Genomic DNA, 21,875 nt, shown 5'->3' with positions numbered 1-21,875 from the left:
ATTAAATTGTAAATTCATATTTTACCCTATTGACCTTTTCCTATCACACCAATCTATTTCAAATAAGGTGGATTCAAAAATGCGAGGCAGTGTGAAACACTAATACATATCTTTGTATTATTGCTCAAGGTCACATTCTAGGCTTTCATACAGTAAGGTGGGGAGAAGCAAATGGAGACAGAGTTTAAGCCTTGTATAGAAATGTATAGATTAGACACTACAAAAGACACAAGGCATCCACAAAGACAGATGTATGGCTTGAGAAGTCCAGCAATGTCAACCCTTTTAGTTTTTTAATTGCTTTAAGCCAATAAAGGAAATGCAAGTTGTGTAATCTCAGTCCACTCCCTGACAATGTATTAGCAGACAACTCACGGTTATGCCTAAATCAAATCAAGTTATGAAGAAATACAAGGCTAGACTTTTCAGAATCAGAGGGGTCGGGTTAAATGCGGAAGACACATTTCAGTTGGACAACTGACTAGGTTTCCCTTTCAAACCAAATACAAAAAAGTTCAAGCACTAAAATGGGAACACGCAAAAAAGTGCTGGCCTTTATGCAATCTTTGTTTACATTCCTGCTACATTCCTGCTACCCCCCTTTGACGCCATATTCAGCGCCTGCCAATTTCCAGTTCTGACATCAGCTGCACAGCAACTAGAAGCTGGACACTTTCCAACACTCTACTTCATAGCCAAAGGCCAGTATTCACTACACTTGTACTGCTTGGCTGTTGTTCAAACTGTAGCTCCTCCCTGCTCTCTCCCTCCCACACCCTTTAGTTACAACCCTGAATTTCTCCTTGATTCAAGAAGACTTTAATAGGGCTTCCCATGTCACGGTTTATTTTGTTTTCCTTCCATTGTTTTTCGTGGGATGCCAAGTTCCATTAACCGTGTTCCTTCTTTGTGTTAAACGGAGCCTGCCGCACACCCAAAGGTTCACCAGGGCACTTTAAGGCAGATCTGTAGAAAAATGCAGTTGTCCAACTGTCTTCAGCATATGCTCCTCCAATGGTCTGTTGTGCACTATACAAAATGGTTGGGTCACAAGTAAATGCTGTGCGAACTGGACGCAATACTTCACTGACTTTGCTCCAAGATTTGATTTCATTTATTTATAAATCAGGCCAATGGACTACATTTGTATGAGCAAATATGTATAGGCTAAATGGTTTCAGAGAGGCAAACTGTTTCACAGTGGTTCACACCAAAGGCAAAATGCAAAAAGTCACATTTGAGCAAGACTGTGTGTATTACAAGGATGTTTCACTAATATTCAGTCAGAGTCATTGGCTGATCAATATCATGTTTTTAGGAGTTAGGCCTAAATGTAGAAGTCTGTTAAATTATATTAAAAGCTAAACCTCAGGATATAGTGAAATTGTTTTTTTAGACAGTTCATATTTATTTTAGAATATTTATTTTTATTTGTTACAATAAATAAACAGCAGCTGGGAAACACAAAGTCATAAAAAATAAATAACGGTTTGAAAAAGTACTGAGATAATCTAAAACACAAAACTGCATGGCAGTTGCTTTTGACACTAACAAGTAGGCTGGCAAAGCTATAGGCTACATGTATTTTGTCATTTGAGCGCTGACTAAACAGTCAGGAAGAAACTGTTAACACATTTCAGAGGCGAACATTAAGGAATGCCATCGGTATAGGAGTTGTATCAGCAGAATCGTGCTGGCGAGCAATCCCAATAAGTGGCACTCTGTATTGGCTCCAATTCGCCCTTCATTTCCTGTGGTCACTGCCCTTCCCCCATTCCATGTGTGTGCATGCAAATCAATATTTAATGCCAACTCCCTGATAATAGGGAGTGGAATGAATTTTTAAAGAGATACCCTCTTTACTGTCCATCTGTGTTCCGTCTTCCCTGCTGTGTGTCTTTAAAAATACAGAAGGAGAGAGACAAGAGCGGGCACAAAGGTTTTATTTGCTTCTGGAGTTTTCTAGCCTGAGAATGATAGTGTAATGGGAGAAGGGTTAGACAATGGACAGTCGGGAGGTCAACACAATTATTTCTGAGGCACTCTCCGCCTTGTTTGTGGACAAGCAGCAGATTCCCCTTCAACACAATGACTGTTGTGATTAGTCAACTTTAAGGAACGTGGTAATTGTTATCCTAAAAGGCCCCAAAATTAAAAAAAAATCCCTGATAGTCGTTTCGTCTGGAAATCGTTAAGTTAACCGCTAATATTGTTACTTAAATATTTCTCTCTATTTAAAAAGTGCTTGCAATTGATCTTTGAATTGGACATGTTTGTTATAGAGGTCTGAATACACTGCATGCTGTCATCATAATTAAAACATGTTTCAAGGTGTTTGAACAAATAGAAGAGGTTAATGTGTATGTCTACACACTAGCTGCAGGGTTAATGAGTCAGTTCTGAACAGGGAGGTAAAAACATGGAGTTTACCCTCTCATGGTTCTACAGTGCATCCATTTTATGTTAAATATTTTGCTGTGCGACCTAGACTTAATTTAGGAGCAAAAGTGCGCCTAGAAAAATCTACGATTCTAGCTTTAATATTTTCTAATATTTTTCATTGTGCTCCTAAATTCCTTTGCGTGCGCCTACATTTTCCAACTTAGGCGCACACGTGCTCCTTGTAAAAAAAAAAAAGGTCAGTGTAGAGCCCTGCCTCTGGTGAATGAGCACCAAGGCTGCTTCTGAAATGGCACCCTATTCCCTACATAGTGCACTACTTCCCTGGCAAAAGTAGTACAGTGAACAGGGTGCCATTTTGGACATAACACAGGTACATTTTCACTGTGGAAGTAGCCCCAAAAGCACCAGATTCTCACCTCATGTGATTGTGATAATGGACGGTTATGATGACCTATGCCTTATCAGATGTCAAATAGTAACAGATACATGTAGGCCTACAGGTTGGTGGAGAAACAAAAAGTTAAAGATTCTCCCTCGTGTTTGAGGGAGTGAACAACTCCGAATGGAAAAAGAGGGCTGGGTAGTAGTAAAACAAGTGCTGTCATATACAAATATCTGAGGATAGGTGTATGTATAGGTGCCAGGGGGTGGGGATGGGTCTCACTAACATAACACAGCTCAAATGGCACTATACCAGGGGCAAATCAGTTTAACTGGCAAACATTATCCACCGCTGGTATAATTTGATATCCACCCAATGAATCATTTTTTAAATTCAGCTGCCTCTGGCAGATATAGTCTATCAGAGGCAACCTGCCTAGAAATGTTGATTCATTAATGACCACATATTTTATCAGACCTCCGCCCAGACCACATTGAGGCTGATTTAGTCAGACCTTTCTTCAGCCAAGAGGATGGACACTCCTATGTTCCATGACCAGGTTTGACTAAAGGCAGCTATAACACTGGCTTTCATGTAACATGGACATCCATAATACGCTCACCTGCATGTCTAGTTTGTATGTAGGGCCCACATATCAGATTGGAATGGTTCCAACTGGCACAGACTGATAGAGACATGCAGCATTCTGAGAGAGTCTGGGTCCAGAGTGGACAGATTATCACGCTCCCTCAGGCACATTCCAACTGCCTCCACCCACCTACCCAAAATAAACTCTACAGTCTTAACCCCTTCCTCCCCAGGGAGACACATACCATCACAATACCATCACAAGAAAAACACATTTAACCGGGGGGGGGGGGCATCCTGGCAATCTTAATTGTTAACTGTCAACAATGTTCATCCTTTCTGAGGTAACCATGATATAACTAGGATCATTTCAGCAACACTAACCATGTTTCCATCCACAGTTTTTATGCGAATAAAGTCATACCGTATAGAATAAAATCCCGACAGCTGTGATGGAAACAGGAAGTTTCGATACAATTTTCTAAATGCCGACAGATCATTTGTTTGTTTGACGCAGTGGGATTTTTTTTGTGTGTGTCTGCAAAATGTGTTATGTGAGAAATGGCGGTGGAAATGCCTTTATGTGCAAGTATTACACAGCGCTCCTTTCCAATAAATATCAAGGGTCTTATTCTGGTGACATGACGATCGATGCTTGACAGCCTTTTAACAAATACAAATATTCTCTCTTATCCATAATAGTCTCACCATGTAGACTGTATCCGCAAACTGCCGGCTAGATCGCACGTGCCGAGACCAGAGTAGGCACATTTGCTATTTGTGACAGAACTGTAGAGTTGAAAATGCGATGGAAACATATTGAACTTCAGATTTTTTATTCGGTACATAAAAACTTAAGGGAAAAGCGACATTTTTCAGGACTAGGTCATCACGCGCTGATTTCTATCTGCAACAAGTCAATTTGGTGGAAATCCACCACTGGTGGAAAAAACGTGAATATACAGAGGGTAGTCCCTCGCCAAATGGATGGAAACCTAGCTACTGACATTTCCTGATAACATGTACTACAACATGAAAATGCATCACATTTCGCAGTGGGTCTTATAACACTGTCAAACATTTGTTGAAAGCAACAATTTAAGTAACTCACATTAAAAAAGGCACATATCCTTTTAGATAAACTCATAAGACGTATAATTATGGTTAAAAAAATATCTAGTTACACTGTAATATGACCAAATAGACAAACTCCCCTATACATTAACACCATTTTTGTGTCATTATTACATAACTTCCGAAGTCTGATCAAATAATGACAATCTGTGTAGCAAACTTGCATTTCCCAATATTTCTAAAATACCCTGTGGCAGCGTTTACAGCGGCTAAATGTACTACTGCGCTCAACTACAGCTGCTCATACCCAAAATCCTTTACAGTAAACACGAGACTGCAAAGGAAGGTTAAAGGTAGACTCAGCAATTTGACATCCTCATACACAACTAGGCGTCTTCCTGCTTACATCAACATAATTGAAATTTGACAAGACTCTTTCCAATGTGAGCATACCTCAATGGAGGGAGGGTGCAAATGGAAGAGCCCAGCTGTGTATGATGATATCATACTACTACTGAGTGTACTATAACATTTACATTTTTGTCATTTAGCAGACTCTCTATCCAGAGTATATCAAATCAAATCAAATTTATTTGTCACATACACGTGGTTAGCAGATGTTAATGCGAGTGTAGCGAAATGCTTGTGCTTCTAGTTCCGACAATGCAGTAGTAACCAACGAGTAATCTGACCTAACAATTCCAAAACTACTACCTTATACACACAAGTGTAAAGGGATAAAGAATATGTACATAAAGATATATGAATGAGTGATGGTACAGAACGGCATAGGCAAGATGCAGTAGACGGTATCGAGTACAGTATATCCATATGGGATGAGTAATGTAGGGTATGTAAACAAAGTGGCATAGTTACAGGAGCAACATGGGTTAAGTGACGTGCTACAGGGCTCATGACAGATTTTTCACTTAGTCGTCTGGTTGATTTAAACCAGCAACCTTTCAGTTACTGGCCCAACGTCCCGTCCCCCCCCCCCCCCCCGAGTCCTACCTGTCTGAACTGCTCTTCGTAGGTCCAGTCCCCATGGTCCAGGCCACCCAGCTGGCTCTGGGATCCGTGTGGGGGGAGGATGGCCGCTCGGGGCTCCTGGTCTGGGTCGGTGCTGGGCCGGGCCGGCTTCAGCAGCTGGGAGTGGGGGTGCAGCTGGCGGTGAGGCAGCAGCAGGATGCCCTTCCCCGGGGCCACCGCCTCCCGGCCTGTAGGCAGGCCCTCGTTGACTAGCTCGTCCTCGTAGTCCTCCTCCATCTCCCCCTCAAAGTCCTCCTCATCCCACTTCTGCTTTCTGCAGCCGAGAGAAAAGCCATGTTACAACATCCGTACACAAAATGGCATATACCTGAAATATACCTGTATACTGGTGCACTTGTGTAACCAGTAAGGGCAATGATCACATTTGATGGAAAGCTAGCTAACACACCATTGAAACTTTAAAAAGATGTTGCATTATATAGGCTAAATGGTAAAGATTGAGGAAATGTGTATGAAACGCTCACCCATTACAAGTGAACAAAGACCAGACAAAACCCTAGACCAGAGCAAAGCAAGTCAGACATTCAAGGTGAAATGAAGACAACAGGGTAGAAGAATGAGGCAGTCCTACTCACATCTGCTCCTCTTCCACAGAGTCCATCATATCCTTGTACTGCTCCTCTCCTTCCTCATCCTCGTCATCCTCCTCCTGTCCCTTAATGCTGCGCTCTGAAGTGGGGCTGTCTGAGGCCCTCTGCAGCCCTGCCGCCACTGCTCTCATGGCTGCCAGCGCCGCCATCTGGGCGTGCTCCGTCTCGGGGGCAGGGCTTCCCATCAGCTCGTCCCCAATGCGGGCGGAGGTACATCCATGACCCTGCAGAGCGCCACCCTGCTGCAGCTGTTGCTGCTCCAGTTCCATCAGCAACTTGGCCCTCTGCTGCCTGTGAAGGTTCTCCATCACGGCTTGAAGCTTCATCTCAAGGGAAAGTGATGCACCAGTCAGTGGTCTCCTTCCCCTCCCCCTGAACAGCTCCAGTCACAGGGGCCGGTGTGGGCTGCCACCTCTCTAAGTCCTGATGCTGAGGGGCTGGATAGAAGACCAACTAACTCAGCGGCTGCAGAGCTCTTTTGACGGGTAGGTTCTTGAAGAGTGGGAAGGGTGCGAGACATACACTCGGACACTGTCCACAGCTCCCGAGCCGGAAGACTCTTGTGCCGTTTCTCAGTGCAGGGAAGGTCAGTGAAGTCTCACCACTTAGCAGAGTCCATGTGAGTGCTGTACTTAATAACTAGTGGCTGAAGATCTCTCTATGTGGACTTCACCGGAAGGGATTTACCAGGGCCTGTGGGAAAGAGACAAACACATGTGAGACAAAGCACCAGCCACTGCTTCAACATTTTTCACATGGTGGTAAGCACATACAGTACTCGTCAAAAGTTTAGACACCTACTCATTCAAGGTTTGTTCTTTATTTTTACTATTTTCTATATTGTAGAATAATAGTGAAGACATCAACACTATGAAATAACAAATATGGAATCAGGTAGTAACCAAAATAAAGTGTTAAACAAATCAAAATATATTTTCTATTTGAGATTATTCAAAGTAGCCACCCTTTGCCTTGATGACAGATTTGCACACACTTGGCATTCTCTCAACCAGCTTTATGAGGTAGTCATCTGGAATGCATTTCAATTAACAGGTGTGCCTTGTTAAAAGTTAATTTGTGGAATTTCTTTCCTTCTTAATGCGTTTGAGCCAATCAGTTGTGTTGTGACAAGGTAGAGGTGGTATACAGAAGATAGCCCTATTTGGTAAAAGACCAAATCCATATTATGGCAAGAACAGCTCAAATAAGCAAAGAGAAACGACAATCCATCATTACTTTAAGACATGAAGGCCAGTCAATTCGGAAAATGTCTATGCATGCCAACCATGTGATCTCAATCAGTTTCATTGGAAGATGCATTTAGATCTTGAGTTAAGCTACAGCAGGGTTTCCCCAAAGTCGGTCCTCGGGCCCCCCTGGGTACATGTTTTGCACTACACAGGTTATTCAAATTACCAACTCATCATCAAGCTTTGATTGGTTGAATCAGTTGAATAGTGCCAAGGGGGGGTGGGGGGGCATAACCAAGTTTATTTTGCCTAGTGGTGCGCTCTGTTGAGTATTGGCCACCAGTCGAACAATCATTATAAAATAGTATCATTAAAGATGTGGTATTTTTGTTTTAAAGTAACGTTATACTATGCTATTATATTCGGTTCTGTTATGTTGAATACGGTCATTATGTGATCTTTCAGACATTGATTCAGCTTTCTTAAATGAGCACCATTCGCCAGAGTAGTTAGTCTGTTCTCTGGGTAGCCAAACGAGTAGAGACGGTGTGCAAAGTAAAGAATCCTGCACATGCGCAGAAGCTTCTGACCTTTAGCTGTCGGGAAGAGGGGTCTAGAGAAGTTGGATCCGCAGCCACTCAGTTTCTTTTAAAACGACAGGGTCTGACTGTATTAGGGTTGACAATTTTCTCTTAAATCACCCATAACTCTCCTTGTGACAGGGATGAATGGAGGAAGGGAAATTGAATACAAGCTTAACAAAAAATGTAAACTAGCCTATCTTTCTATGGGTAACGGCTCAACGTGTTATGCTCATCAGCTTTTACACTATGATTGAGTGTTTTACCAACATTTACACACACAATGGCTGAAGGACATAAAATGCACTCTATTCATGGTAGGACATATTTTTGGTCAGAAATTCAAATATAAGGGGGAAATCCATGATACAGCCCCGATTTGCATGACCAGTACGTCATTTGTCCAATAAACATTACTCAGAGTATTTTCTAGGATGACTAAGATCTATTTGTACTTTACTCAAATGACTCACATGGACAGCAATTCATAGTGAGACATACCAGATTTGGCTCCTACAGTGCCTTCAGAAAGTATTCATACCCCTTGACTTACTCCACATTTAGTTTTGTTACAGCCTGAATTCAAAATGGATTCAATATGATTTTTTTTCTCGCCCATCTACAACCAATACCCCATAATGACAAAGTGAAAATATGTTTTTATAAATTGCTTTACATTTATTGAAAAGTAAATACAGAAATGTCTCATTTACATAAGTATTCACACCCCTGAGTCAATACATGTTAGAATCCCCTTTGGCAGTGAAAGAGTCTTTCTGTGTAAGAGCTTTTCACACCTGGATTGTGCAACATTTGCCCATATTTTTTTTTCAAAAGGATTCTGTTAAATTGGTCATTAATCATTGCTAGACAATCATTTTCAGGTCTTTCCATAGATTTTCAAGTAGATTTAAGTCAAAAACTCTAACTCAGACATATTTACTGTCTTCCTGGTAACCATCAAATGTGGAAAAAGTCAAGGGGGGTGTGAATACTTTCTGAAGGCACTGTAGTTGCTTCTATGGTCTACATTTTGATTGAACAAGGCCTAGGTCACATCTAGGTCAGAACAAAGATAAGCTTTACACATGTTGCTCTAGAAACAAGAGCACACACTGACAGGGATATGAAGACAGATTCTCCAAGCAGGTGTTGAACAGACTAGGTTGCCTCTGGAATGACACCCTGGCCAATACCCTGTACTGCACTGCTTTGGACCACAGGTCTATGACTCCAGTCATGATAGTGTTCACGATGAATGTGCTTCTCTTACTCATTAAAACAATATGCTGCTTTCATATCGGATTCACTGTATTTTGCCTGTAAATGTTTTTTTGAACCAATGCTTATGTGACCCCCTTACAAACAGGCCCATTTTTTTTACCACTTTCTTGCCTGCATACTCATTTTATACCTCCCATGACCATGCTGGGATGCCGGGGAGGAGTGGTAGTAGTGGTGTGCAGATGTAGGTGGGCGTCTATTTTAATAAATCCATTGAATATACACCATCCATTATTCATTCGTTTAGGCCGGTCCTAAGAAACATAAGACTAATAAACTGTATTTTCAAAACAATGAAATGGCATGGTTTGAGTTGAACTCTTCTACACCCAAACTGATTAAATCAATAGTTCATTATTTTGTTCATTAAAACAGACAAGACACACCTACCACGATCACAGTCAACACACATATTTTGTAGTAAGAACATAATGGAATATAACAGAATAAAATACAAATAATATTTTTCCCGACTGAAAATAATAGGAATTATATTTTCAAAAGCTGTCTTGTGTTCATATTTCACGACCTCCGTTGGCTTTTGTAGTTGCCTATATATCGGGCAAAATAGTAGGCCTACACTTGATTTGGGCTACATTATTGCATGCTAAATGTTTCTGATCAGTGATAGATGAGCAAACGAATAGATGAGCTATACCACCTCCACTTGTTTACCGAAATGATTACTAGGTCGTTAAGCGGAAATCAAAAAGTTTTGGCTTTGATCCCGGCAATACCTTTCAGATATAAGGAAAGGGCAGAAAAGAAAGTTGGCGGTATGGTAAAGTTGGCAGAAAAACGTCTTAGTATGAATGGGATAATAAAGTGACTAAAACAGCACTGGCAAACCTCTTGTCCCTTCTATGGGCTTGTGTGTCAGGAGACAAGAAATAAACACCAGATGAACAGTTGTATTAGCAGAGGTGAGAGACATTCAATATCGATTCACGCAACATTATTTTCTGGCACAGAGGGCAACTGTGTCACTGCAGTTGTTGGATCCAAAAGAGTAACAATAGAACATCATACAATACATGGCCAAAAGTATGTAGACATGCTCGTCGAACATCTCATGCCAAAATCATGGGCATTAATAAGGAGTTGGTCCTCCTTTTGCTACTATAACAGGCTCCTTCTGCGAAGGCTTTTCACTAGATGTTGGAACATTGCTGCGGGGACTTGCTTCCATTCAGCCACGAGCATTAGTGAAGTCAGGTGCTAATGTTGGGGGATTAGGCCTGGCTTGCAGTCAGCGTTCCAATTTATCCAAAAGGGGTTTGATGGGGTTGAGGTCAGGGCTCTGTGCAGGCCAGTCAAGTTCTTCCACAACGATCTCGACAAACCGTTTCAGATTTACCTTCACTGGAACTAAGGGGCCAAGCTCAAACCATTATTCCTCTTCCACCAAACTCTACAGTTGGCACTAAGCATTGGGGCAGGTAGTGTTCTCCTGTATCTGACAAACACAGATTAGTCCGTCGGACTGCCAGATGGTGAAGCGTGATTCATCACTCTAAAGAACGCGTTTCCACTGCTCCAGAGTCCAATGGCGGTGACCTTTACACCACTCCAACCGACGCATGGCATTGCGCATGGTGATCTTAGGCTTGTGTGCGACTGCTCGGCCATACTTTTGGCCATATAGCGTATCATATTGTATCAAGTTCTATAGCACTATGGTAACAAGTATCTTGTCTGTTTATTGCAACCATAAAACTAGAAAAAAAACTAGGGGTTACAGACCAAAACTGTGTTGCTATTACATTCTAAACATACATGTTAAAATCATCAACAGTCAAATGCATTGACCATAATTATTTATCTTACACCAATTTGCAGCCCCCAATGTTTCACAATACAGTTTCATAAGCCAGTGGTTAAGCCCAATTCAAAACTGACTGCTTCACGACTGAGTGGTTCTCTAAAATTTTGCACAAAATGTGCTTCCTTATATTTGGAAATATTCCATTACAGAGACACACCATAGTAGAACAGCAAACTGCTTTCAAGGTCTTTGCTGTTCCTGATTAAAATACATTGAATTGTGGGAAGTGTTAGTGGTTTCTCTGCTTCAAATGCCTTTTTTGGTGGCCAACATCTTTGATTTCCCACAGACATGGCAAGATAGAGTGAGGACTGTATGTTGGATCATTCATTGAAGCGCTGCATCACATTCACCACCATTATATAAATAACTTTGGGACTATGTCAATGATTCGTGTGATTGCATAATAATGCCATTATCATTCATCTTTGTTATGCAAAATGGATGTAGGCGTGGTCAGCCTTCTGGTGCAAACAAGTTATTTTGCGTCACAGGTGGTGAATGGCTAGGGCAAACTGAGTAACTTCAGTATACTGCTCTACACAACACACAATGTGAACCACAACCTTGAGTCAATCACAGTATCATTGCAACCTATTGAAATGTATTTTGGCTTCAAACTACAGCAATGGACACCCATAAGTGATCTGACCATAGGGTTATTGTTAGAGGCTAGATGAAACAGGATGATGGGGGGGAACTGCCACGAAGCCAACCGGGTGGACAGCCGGTTTAAAAGAAGGATAAGGGACGAATGATGAGAGCTATTGGGTTAATCCTCTGGTTACCTACTGGCACAGAGACTGAGGGAGGGGTGAGGGTGGAAGATTGTGAGGTCTGAACAAACAGGACAAAGAGATAAGGAAAGCGCTAAGGGTCTAATTCCAACGTGATAAAGGGTCTCTGCCACCTCACATAAAGCGTGCTCTAATATTCAACTATATTCTCCTAAAGAACGCATGAGACAGTACAGAGCACTAAAATTGTGCATTGGTAACATTTGTCATTTGCAGTGTATATTTAACCGGCAAGCTGGTATTGGACAGAAAAGCACTAGTTGAGTTTGGAAGTGTGTAGGGATCTCTCCAACATATTCTGAGACTACAGACCACATCTTGACATCTCCTTTTTTGCTTAGAATACAGGTGCCTTTTGCAGACCAGATAACCACCATAAAACACAAGGTCCATTTCTAAAACCTGGTCAATAGTGCTGGTCTTGATTACTGGTATGTGGTATTCTGTCACATTCCTCCAGGTATTACCTCTGGAGAGAATAACACTGCTTCTATTGAGCCCATTACACTAACAACAAGATCATTCAGGAAGTGTCACCCGCACTTTCCACCAACCTCTTCCACAATACATTCAGCATGGGCCTCAAATCTCAAATCTGATTAGCAAAGCCAGCCATTAAATTATGTTGGTCAAATTTCAGAATAATCGTAATCCAATGATCTCCTTATTATAAAAGTTTAGAGGAATTTTGGGGGAGTTTTCAATCAAACACACAAATTCAGCCATTTTGAAAATGCTGACACAGGTAGTAAGTAACCTACTGACTATTCACTTCAATATAGTCCTGATGGAATAAAACTGCAAACCAGTTTTTATTAATTTTTCAGAGCAAAAGCATGGTCAATCAATGGGACTGAAAATACATGAAGGATGGATGGATTGATTGACTATTGCCTGTGCTCATCTCTGAATGATAGGCTAACACTAGGCTAGCAACAAGGCTAGCAACAACCCTGCTATCAAGAGCAGCATTGTACTCTCCATTGAGCCATGGGGGGAAATAGTGTGACGTGGAAGTCAACATACGATTGGCGCAGTCAGGATTTCAGTTGAGACTGGGGCAGTGGTGATCACTAAATTTAGTCAGCCGGTGATTGTCAAACAAATAACTGTCGGTCTCATGGTAACTTACATTAACACATTTAGCATCTCCTGGATTCCACACAGATGCAGACCTTTGGGAACATCTGCATTTTTAAAAAGTAGAATAAATGTTTAACAAAGAAATAGGTATTCCTATATGCTTAATTTAGAGTTATGTAACTTTAGTTCTACAAACGTTGGGCTATAGGTTTAGATTTTTTAATACACTGTAAGGCTGTATGATGATGCGACTGTAATGATGATTTTAAAAAAATTGCTTGAAAGGCATGAGCTCTGCTTTGTTTTTTTTTGTGCAGGCTGTACACACTTTATCAGTCTCTCATTCACAATTTGACAAGCACTTGATAATGCCTCAAATTTCATGGCGGCATCCCCATTGTTTGGCTGTCATGCACCCTAAAAAATCCATGCCTTTTGAAAGCCAATGGCCGTTGTGCTGCAGTGCTGCGTTGTGCCCTTCTCCCTGAGTGCTGCCTGCTCCCACATGGCTCTCAATCACGTGATTGGGTATTTCTCACAGGCTACAAGTGAAGACAGACCCAACGGGGATGCAACTGCACCTGTCCTTATCTAATTCCGAGGTGCATATTGAAGATATTGGAAGAATTGTCCACATTTACTTTTCATCAGCCAACAAGATGATTAGGCCAAACAAACAGCAAAAGCACTAGTCTATGTCAATCTACTATCCCCCAGAGTATAAAAGTTGACCTATTCTGTGCTAGAAATAAATATTCCAAAGATAGTCTAGGACAGTTGTGGGATGTGATAGATCCCACTAGCATACAACCACTAGCATCAAAACATTTTTTTAACGCAAAGTGGCTGACGCAACAGATCAGAACGTTTAGTTTTAAATGTCAAATCAAACATTTTTATTAGTCACATGCGTCGAATACAACAACAGGTGTAGGTAGACCTTAGTGAAATGCTTACTTTCGAGCCCCTAAACAACAATGCAGTTAAAAAAATACAGATAAGAACAATAAATAAAAGTAACAAGTAATTAAAGAGCAGCAGTAAAATAACAATAACAAGACTATATACATGTTGGCACCGGTTCGTTGAGGTAATAAACTCAGCAAAAAAAGAAACGTCCTCTCACTGTCACCTGCATTTATTTTCAGTAAACTTAACATGTAAATATTTGTATGACCATAACAAGACTCAAAAACTGAGACATAAACTGAACAAGTTCCACAGACATGTGACTAACAGAAATGGAATAATGTGTCCGTGAACAAAGGGGGGGGGGGGGGGGGGATTAAAATCAAAAGTAACAGTCAGTAAGTATCTGGTGTGCCACCAGCTGCATTAAATACTGCAGTGTATCTCCTCCTCATGGACTGCACCAGATTTGCCAGTTCTTGCTGTGAGATGTTACCCCACTCTTCCACCAATGGCCCTAGCCCTCACCCTCCGATCCAACAGGTCCCAGACGTGCTCAATGGGATTGAGATCCGGGCTCTTCTCTGGCCATGGCAGAACACTGACATTCCTGTCCTGCAGGAAATCACGCACAGAACGAGCAGTATGGCTGGTGGAATTGTCATGCTAGAGGGTCATGTCAGGATGAGCCTGCAGGAAGGGTACCACATGAGGAAGGAGTATGTCTTCACCTGTAACGCACAGCATTGATATTGCCTGCAATGACAACAAGCTCAGTCCGATGATGCTGTGACACACCGCCTCAGACAATGACGGACCCTCCACCTCCAAATCGATCCCGCTCCAGAGTACAGGTCTCGGTGTAACGCTCATTCTTTCAACGATAAACGCAAATCCGACCATCACACTTGGTGAGACATAATCGCGACTCGTAAGTGAAGAGCACTTTTTGCCAGTCCTGTCTGGTCCAGCGATGGTGGGTTTGTGCCCATAGGCTGTACCGATCCTGTGCAGGTGTTGTTACACGTGGTCTGTCACTGCGAGGATGATCAATCAGCTGTCTGTCCGGTCTCCCTGTAGCGCCGTCTTAGGCGTCTCACAGTACGGACATTGCAATTTATTTCCCTGGCCACATCTGCAGTCCTCATGCCTCCTTGCCTAAGGCACGTTCACGCAGATGAGCAGGGACCCTGGGCATCTTTCTTTTGGTGTTTTTCAGAGTCAGTAGAAAGGCCTCTTTAGTGTCCTAAGTCTTCATAACTGTGACCTTAATTGCCTACCGTCTGTAAGCTGTTAAGACACTAACGACAGTTCCACAGGTGCATGATCATTAATTATTTATGGTTCATTGAACAAACATGGGAAACCATGTTTAAACCCTTTACAATGAAGATGTGTGAAGTTATCTGGATTTTTACGAATTATCTTTGAAAGACAGGGTCCTGAAATAGGGCCGTTTCTTTTTTTGCTGAGTTCATGTACATGAAGGTAGAGATATTAAAGTGACTATGCATAGAGAGTAGCAGCGGTCAGCGGTGTAAGAGAGGAGGGGCAATGCAAATCGTCTGGGTAGCCATTTGACTAGGTGTTCAGGAGTTTTATGGCTTGACTTGGTGCTCTGGTACCGCTTGCTGTGCGGTAGCAGAGAGAACAGTCTATGACTCGGGTGGCTGGAGTATTTGACAATTCTTAGGGCCTTCCTCTGACACCGCCTGGTATAGAGGTCCTGGATGGCAGGAAGCTTGGCCCCAGTGATGTACTGGGCCGTTCGCACTACCCTCTGTAGTGCATTGCGGTCGGAGACCAAGCAGTTGCCATACCAGGCAGTGATGCAACCAGTCAGGATGCTCTCGTGCAGCTGTAAAACCTTTTGAGGATCCGAGGACCCATGCCAAATCTTTTCAGTCTCCTGAGGGGGGATAGATTTTGTTGTGCCCTCTTCTTGGTGTGCATGGACCATGTTAGTTTGTAGGTGATGTGGACACCAAGAAACTTGAAGCTCTCAACCTGCTCCACTGCAGCCCCGTCGATGAGAATGGAGGGAGAGGTTGTTGATAAACTATTATGTTATTTCTTCACATTATAAGCGCAGTAATGCGCCCATGGCAGTAGGCTATAAGCGTGAATGTTCCATTAGCAGGAAAACACCATTCTCAAAAGTGACCACAAATGCGGTTATGCATGTAATTCTTTTATCATAAAGGTACATTTTTATGGTGAAAATTATCTCCCCCAAACTTGGGCGCTGCTTATGTACGCCAGCTAGGCTCTACACCCCTTGTAAAGCGGCATAATGTGCTTAATTTAATGAAGTTATTTGGCCACTTTAGTTGTGATACAAATCTTATCAAAACATATAGGCCTATGGGCTAGGCTACATAAGGTGTGCGACTATGATGGAGGAAAAGTTGCAACAAAAATAAGGCAGTTTCTTATGCTGGGCATTATTCACAAGTGATAGGCTAATAGTCACTCATCAGACTATTCTTGATTTAATCTTGTCTTTACATATACTAAATAATATGTGTGCGATTCATTTTCAATACGGTCATTTTTAATACGGTCATCGCAACAGCCCTAATTGAGACTATACGTTCCAGATTGACCATGTTGAACATGCAGAAGAGTAAACCAGCCAAGTACTTCCAATATAAAAGCTAAAAATCAGAGAATAAGGTTGCTGTAATTGGAAAGTCATCAACAACTTTAATAAAGTAACTAATTCAGTTTGAAAGGTTCTCTCTACTGCAGCACCAGCAATGGCCATTACAGTTTTGCTAGTGCTCAGTTCTCTAGGTTCTGACACCAGCACTCTCTGGCTTCTGAATCAATGGTGATCTTAGTATATCAGATCTCCCACGTAACAAACAACTAAACCTTGCACAGCTGTTGCAACTGTAAGACTACTCTTGTATAGGATGAATGACACACACATAGATGTTATATGACCTCTGAAAGGAAATTCTGCCTGTCGATACAGTTAGCTCTCTCTTGTGGATATTGGCCTTTCACTGCCCATTAGCCATTATCATTGTTCCCTGTTTGCATATAACATTGATAATGTCGGATGCTATTAATTCCTTTAAAAAGCACCATTATTTATATTATTTCCCGGAGAGTTCAGAAACAGCCCTAGAAATGCATTTCCTAGATAAGACGCAGTGAGACTCATTTCCATGTTCACTCTTTAAGTGACACAGGAAAATAATTCTCCCTAAGGACTGAGCTGAAGAGGAGGTACTTAATATGCGTATGAAGTGTATCTACATTGAAACACAAATGCCCCAAACTGGATTAACTAGTTGATTCATACAATTGCAGGGAGGCCATAGTCACCACTAGCCGGCTTCTGCCCAACACCCTGTCTTGAACTTACTCATTGTTACTAGCAAGCTACCACCCAGTACTCTACCCTGCACCGTAAGAGACTGCTGCCCTATGTACTGTACATAGTCATTTAACACTGGTACCTTTAATCATGTTTACATACTGTTTTACCCATTTCATATGCATATACTGTATTCCAGTCATCCTATATAACTGCTGTACATACCTTTCCTATTCAGTATATATTTACATTCTCTCACACACACACACACACACACACACACACACACACACACACACACACACACACACACACACACACACACACACACACACACACACACACACACACACACACACACACACACACACACACACACACACACCTCTGAGATTGCTTGTTCTGATATTTCTTTGTATTTTTGGGATTTGTGTGTATTGTTAGGTATACTGCACTGTTGGAGCTAGAAACATAAGCATTTCGCTGCACCTGCGATAACAGTACACAATGTGTACACGGCCAATCAAATTTGATTCAATTTAATCTTGTACAATCCAGCCATTGTCTGGGTAAGTGAGGAGCGATAGGCAGGAAACAGATCTTTGGCATGGATTCCTAATCTAGTCTGGTGAAAAAAATGACACGTACACGTGGGCTACATGACACATGCTGTGTGCCTGTGTATGCAAAACATGCAACCGACTCGGGAGCCCAGTTGGGAAACTATAGTTATCCAGTAGCTTGTCTTGATTTTATTCTTTGCCCATTTATCACACATGCAAATAAACTCCTAGATGGACACGTGCAAAGCTCTGTGTTGGTCTCAAGGCAGACACCTATAAGGATAGTCCTGGATGATTACACTGGCAGTTGTCCACGCAAAATGTATATCAATGTTATAGGTGGACAAATAACATGGCTCTTCCCACAGAAGATTCTTACCCAAGCTTCATTCCACCTACATTACGTCACTATCAGTCTTCCGGGATTCCCCCATGGCTTGAACCCAAAGAGTGAAGTAGTGATTTTCTTTTCCTTTTTTTTGTCAGGAGAAACACAGAAACGGCTTGTGTGCCAGAAGGACACTTTGATATGTGGGTAGCTGAAAAACGAGCCAACTCACTACACTTCCCCCTTAAAAGGCAGGGAAACTACAGTAGTGGAGTAAAGAGGCATTTTGGGTTTGTGTGGTCACTGAGCAGCAGTAATAGAAAACGACATACGATATTACAATTATAGAAGACAACAGATGTCAATTGACATTTTATTGCAACAAATATACAGTGCCTTGCGAAAGTATTCGGCCCCCTTGAACTTTGCGACCTTTTGCCACATTTCAGGCTTCAAACATAAAGATATAAAACTGTATTTTTTTGTGAAGAATCAACAACAAGTGGGACACAATCATGAAGTGGAACGACATTTATTGGATATTTTAAACTTTTTTAACAAATCAAAAACTGAAAAATTGGGCGTGCAAAATTATTCAGCCCCCTTAAGTCGCTTGGGGTATGTCTCTATCAGTTTTGCACATCGAGAGACTGACATTTTTTCCCATTCCTCCTTGCAAAACAGCTCGAGCTCAGTGAGGTTGGATGGAGAGCATTTGTGAACAGCAGTTTTCAGTTCTTTCCACAGATTCTCGATTGGATTCAGGTCTGGACTTTGACTTGGCCATTCTAACACCTGGATATGTTTATTTTTGAACCATTCCATTGTAGATTTTGCTTTATGTTTTGGATCATTGTCTTGTTGGAAGACAAATCTCCATCCCAGTCTCAGGTCTTTTGCAGACTCCAGCAGGTTTTCTTCCAGAATGGTCCTGTATTTGGCTCCATCCATCTTCCCATCAATTTTAACCATCTTCCCTGTCCCTGCTGAAGAAAAGCAGGCCCAAACCATGATGCTGCCACCACCATGTTTGACAGTTTGGATGGTGTGTTCAGGGTGATGAGCTGTGTTGCTTTTATGCCAAACATAACGTTTTGCATTGTTGCCAAAAAGTTCAATTTTGGTTTCATCTGACCAGAGCACCTTCTTCCACATGTTTGGTGTGTCTCCCAGGTGGCTTGTGGCAAACTTTAACCGACACTTTTTATGGATATCTTTAAGAAATGGCTTTCTTCTTGCCACTCTTCCATAAAGGCCAGATTTGTGCAATATACGACTGATTGTTGTCCTATGGACAGAGTCTCCCACCTCAGCTGTAGATCTCTGCAGTTCATCCAGAGTGATCATGGGCCTCTTGGCTGCATCTCTGATCAGTCTTCTCCTTGTATGAGCTGAAAGTTTAGAGGGACGGCCAGGTCTTGGTAGATTTGCAGTGGTCTGATACTCCTTCCATTTCAATATTATCGCTTGCACAGTGCTCCTTGGGATGTTTAAAGCTTGGGAAATCTTTTTGTATCCAAATCCGGCTTTAAACTTCTTCACAACAGTATCTCGGACCTGCCTGGTGTGTTCCTTGTTCTTCATGATGCTCTCTGCGCTTTTACCGGACCTCTGAGACTATCACAGTGCAGGTGCATTTATACGGAGACTTGATTACACACAGGTGGATTGTATTTATCATCATTAGTAATTTAGGTCAACATTGGATCATTCAGAGATCCTCACTGAACTTCTGGGGAGAGTTTGCTGCACTGAAAGTAAAGGGGCTGAATAATTTTGCACGCCCAGTTTTTCAGTATTTGATTTGTAAAAAAAGTTTGAAATATCCAATAAATGTCGTTCCACTTCATGATTGTGTCCCACTTGTTGTTGATTCTTCACAAAAAAATACAGTTTTATATCTTTATGTTTGAAGCCTGAAATGTGGCAAAAGGTCGCAAAGTTCAAAGGGGCCGAATACTTTCGCAAGGCACTGTATCTGAGCAACAACAGGACGATGACAGTACAAAAGTATGGTCACTACAAATAAAGCACTCAGTTCAAAACATACAGTATTTGACAGTTGAAGATTTATCCTCCTTTTAAAACAAATTCTCAATTCATTGACCTTTGTGGTTACTGTTCACTGATACTATAGACTTATTCAAATTGCTTACTTGTCTGTTATGAATATGTCTGGCAAATATCACAAGATGTATGTAATACGGCCAAACTAAATGTGTATTTAGAGGACGGTCATCCTTTGTGACATGAAGTCCCTTGAAACCAATTACACTGTAGATGTAAGATTGGATAGTAACAATATTTCACCCATGTCATTTCTATCATAACTATAGCTGATATAAACTGAGCTACATTGAGATATAAACGTGTCTATAAAAACATAAATTTCAACAGCAAACATAGGCCACATTTGTCTTCTTCATATGTTGCCAGTGTGTTCATAAACAACGAAGCTGTTAGGTGAGTCTGTATTTTCACTGCACCTAGGAAAAGGAGACATTCACACAAGGCTATAGCAGAGAACTATTGGACGGATGTTAAGCTCATAGCTTAGAAACACGATAGCTCAGTTCAAATGGGTTTTAGCTACTGTAATGTATCGACAAGGATGAAGATGCTGTCACTGTTCTACAAATTGCCCTTGTTTGATTACTTTTTAATTTTTTTAAATAAAATGACTGCTGATTGAATTCCAGATGCAACAACAGGATTAGTGTCGTGTTAGTGGAAATAGTGAATAATTCTGTTATAACACTGAATTTATATTGAGGATTCAAGACACAATGTGCAGAATCTCGTTTTTTATAGAATTTCTGACATATTCTGTAAAACATAACTAAGTATAATTCCATTTAACAAGAGTATGAAGATCTCCAATAGTTTTTTTCACACAAAAGAAAACAAGAAATAAAAAGGGAGGGACCAGGAATTATTTTCCACAAAAGGAAAAAATAATCAGCTGACTCCCCGGCTTCCTAGAAAAATGACATTATCTCTAGACTACCACCATGTACAAATCATATGATAGATGTTACATGTCCAACCAAAAGTACTTGTTTGTTTTCCGGTTCACTATCTCAGTTACAGTTTTCACTTTGATGGAACTACAAAAGCACTTCCTTAGTGAGCCCAGTTTGCGCTCTGAACACATTCTAAACAATTTCTTGGCCACAACATGTCCAACTGTAACAGAAATTATGCCTTGACAAGGCATGTTATTCATTAGACTGCCTTCATTATGCAAAGACATTGGGCCTTTAAGATCTGAGCTTGATCGCGCACCATACGTTTCTAATCCAAAAGAGGTCCAATCACTGAGCAAATCCCCCTTTTCTTAACGAGGACTCATTGCAGGCTAATATGGAGAATGGCCCGCCATTGGAAAAGGAATATGTATGGGATGCTGCGTTACAGTAGGCTATAAATATGGAAAGGCACAAAGTGAGCAACTATGGTTTCATAATTTGGCATGCTGTCCACACAGATTTCAAGTAGAGATACTACCTTGGCTGGGTATGATAGTGAGATAAAATACTGTTTTGATTGTTATTTGTCAGGCTAACATGAATAAAATAAATCTAATAAACAACAACATTGCATGTGTGTGTGTGTGTGTGTGTGTGTTTTCTGGACTCTTTTTTTCCAAGAGTATAATGTACGTCAGCCTCTGTATATACACAATGATTGAAAGTCTTAGCAAGTTCTTCCAGAGTTTAACCCTGGTTAGTCATCTCCAATGAAATCACGAATGCCATGCTTACAGCTCACCCAAGGGACATTTTTGTCACACACTTAAAAGAGACTTGTGATGAGTCTTTCTCACAACCTTCACGGGCCAGAATCAATGTATTACCAAATTGGAACCATAGACACAGGCACCTTATGTCATGATGTAGT

The 21,875-nt window shown here is 41.4% G+C and overlaps 1 protein-coding gene and 1 pseudogene across 1 annotated transcript in view; both read right to left on the bottom strand.

Annotated features, from left to right (window-relative positions):
• The window catches only part of LOC139409080 (AT-rich interactive domain-containing protein 3A-like), a 39,995-nt gene that overhangs the window by 16,436 nt on the left and 1,684 nt on the right, over positions 1-21,875 (bottom strand). The window contains exons 2-3 of the mRNA XM_071153763.1: positions 6,073-6,780; positions 5,459-5,750 (exon numbers count right to left, since the gene is read on the bottom strand). Of these exons, the coding sequence (XP_071009864.1) occupies positions 5,459-5,750; positions 6,073-6,413 (633 nt within the window). The 5' untranslated portion in view covers positions 6,414-6,780. The remainder of the gene's footprint in view (positions 1-5,458; positions 5,751-6,072; positions 6,781-21,875) is intronic.
• The window catches only part of LOC139409722 (R3H domain-containing protein 4-like), a 31,308-nt pseudogene continuing 15,869 nt past the window's right edge, over positions 6,437-21,875 (bottom strand).

The sequence above is a fragment of the Oncorhynchus clarkii genome, chromosome 5, assembly GCF_045791955.1.
Source record: "Oncorhynchus clarkii lewisi isolate Uvic-CL-2024 chromosome 5, UVic_Ocla_1.0, whole genome shotgun sequence".
Lineage (NCBI taxonomy): Eukaryota > Metazoa > Chordata > Actinopteri > Salmoniformes > Salmonidae > Oncorhynchus > Oncorhynchus clarkii.
The sequence above is the reverse complement of the archived record's forward strand: the minus strand, read 5'-3'. Positions and strand labels throughout refer to the sequence as shown.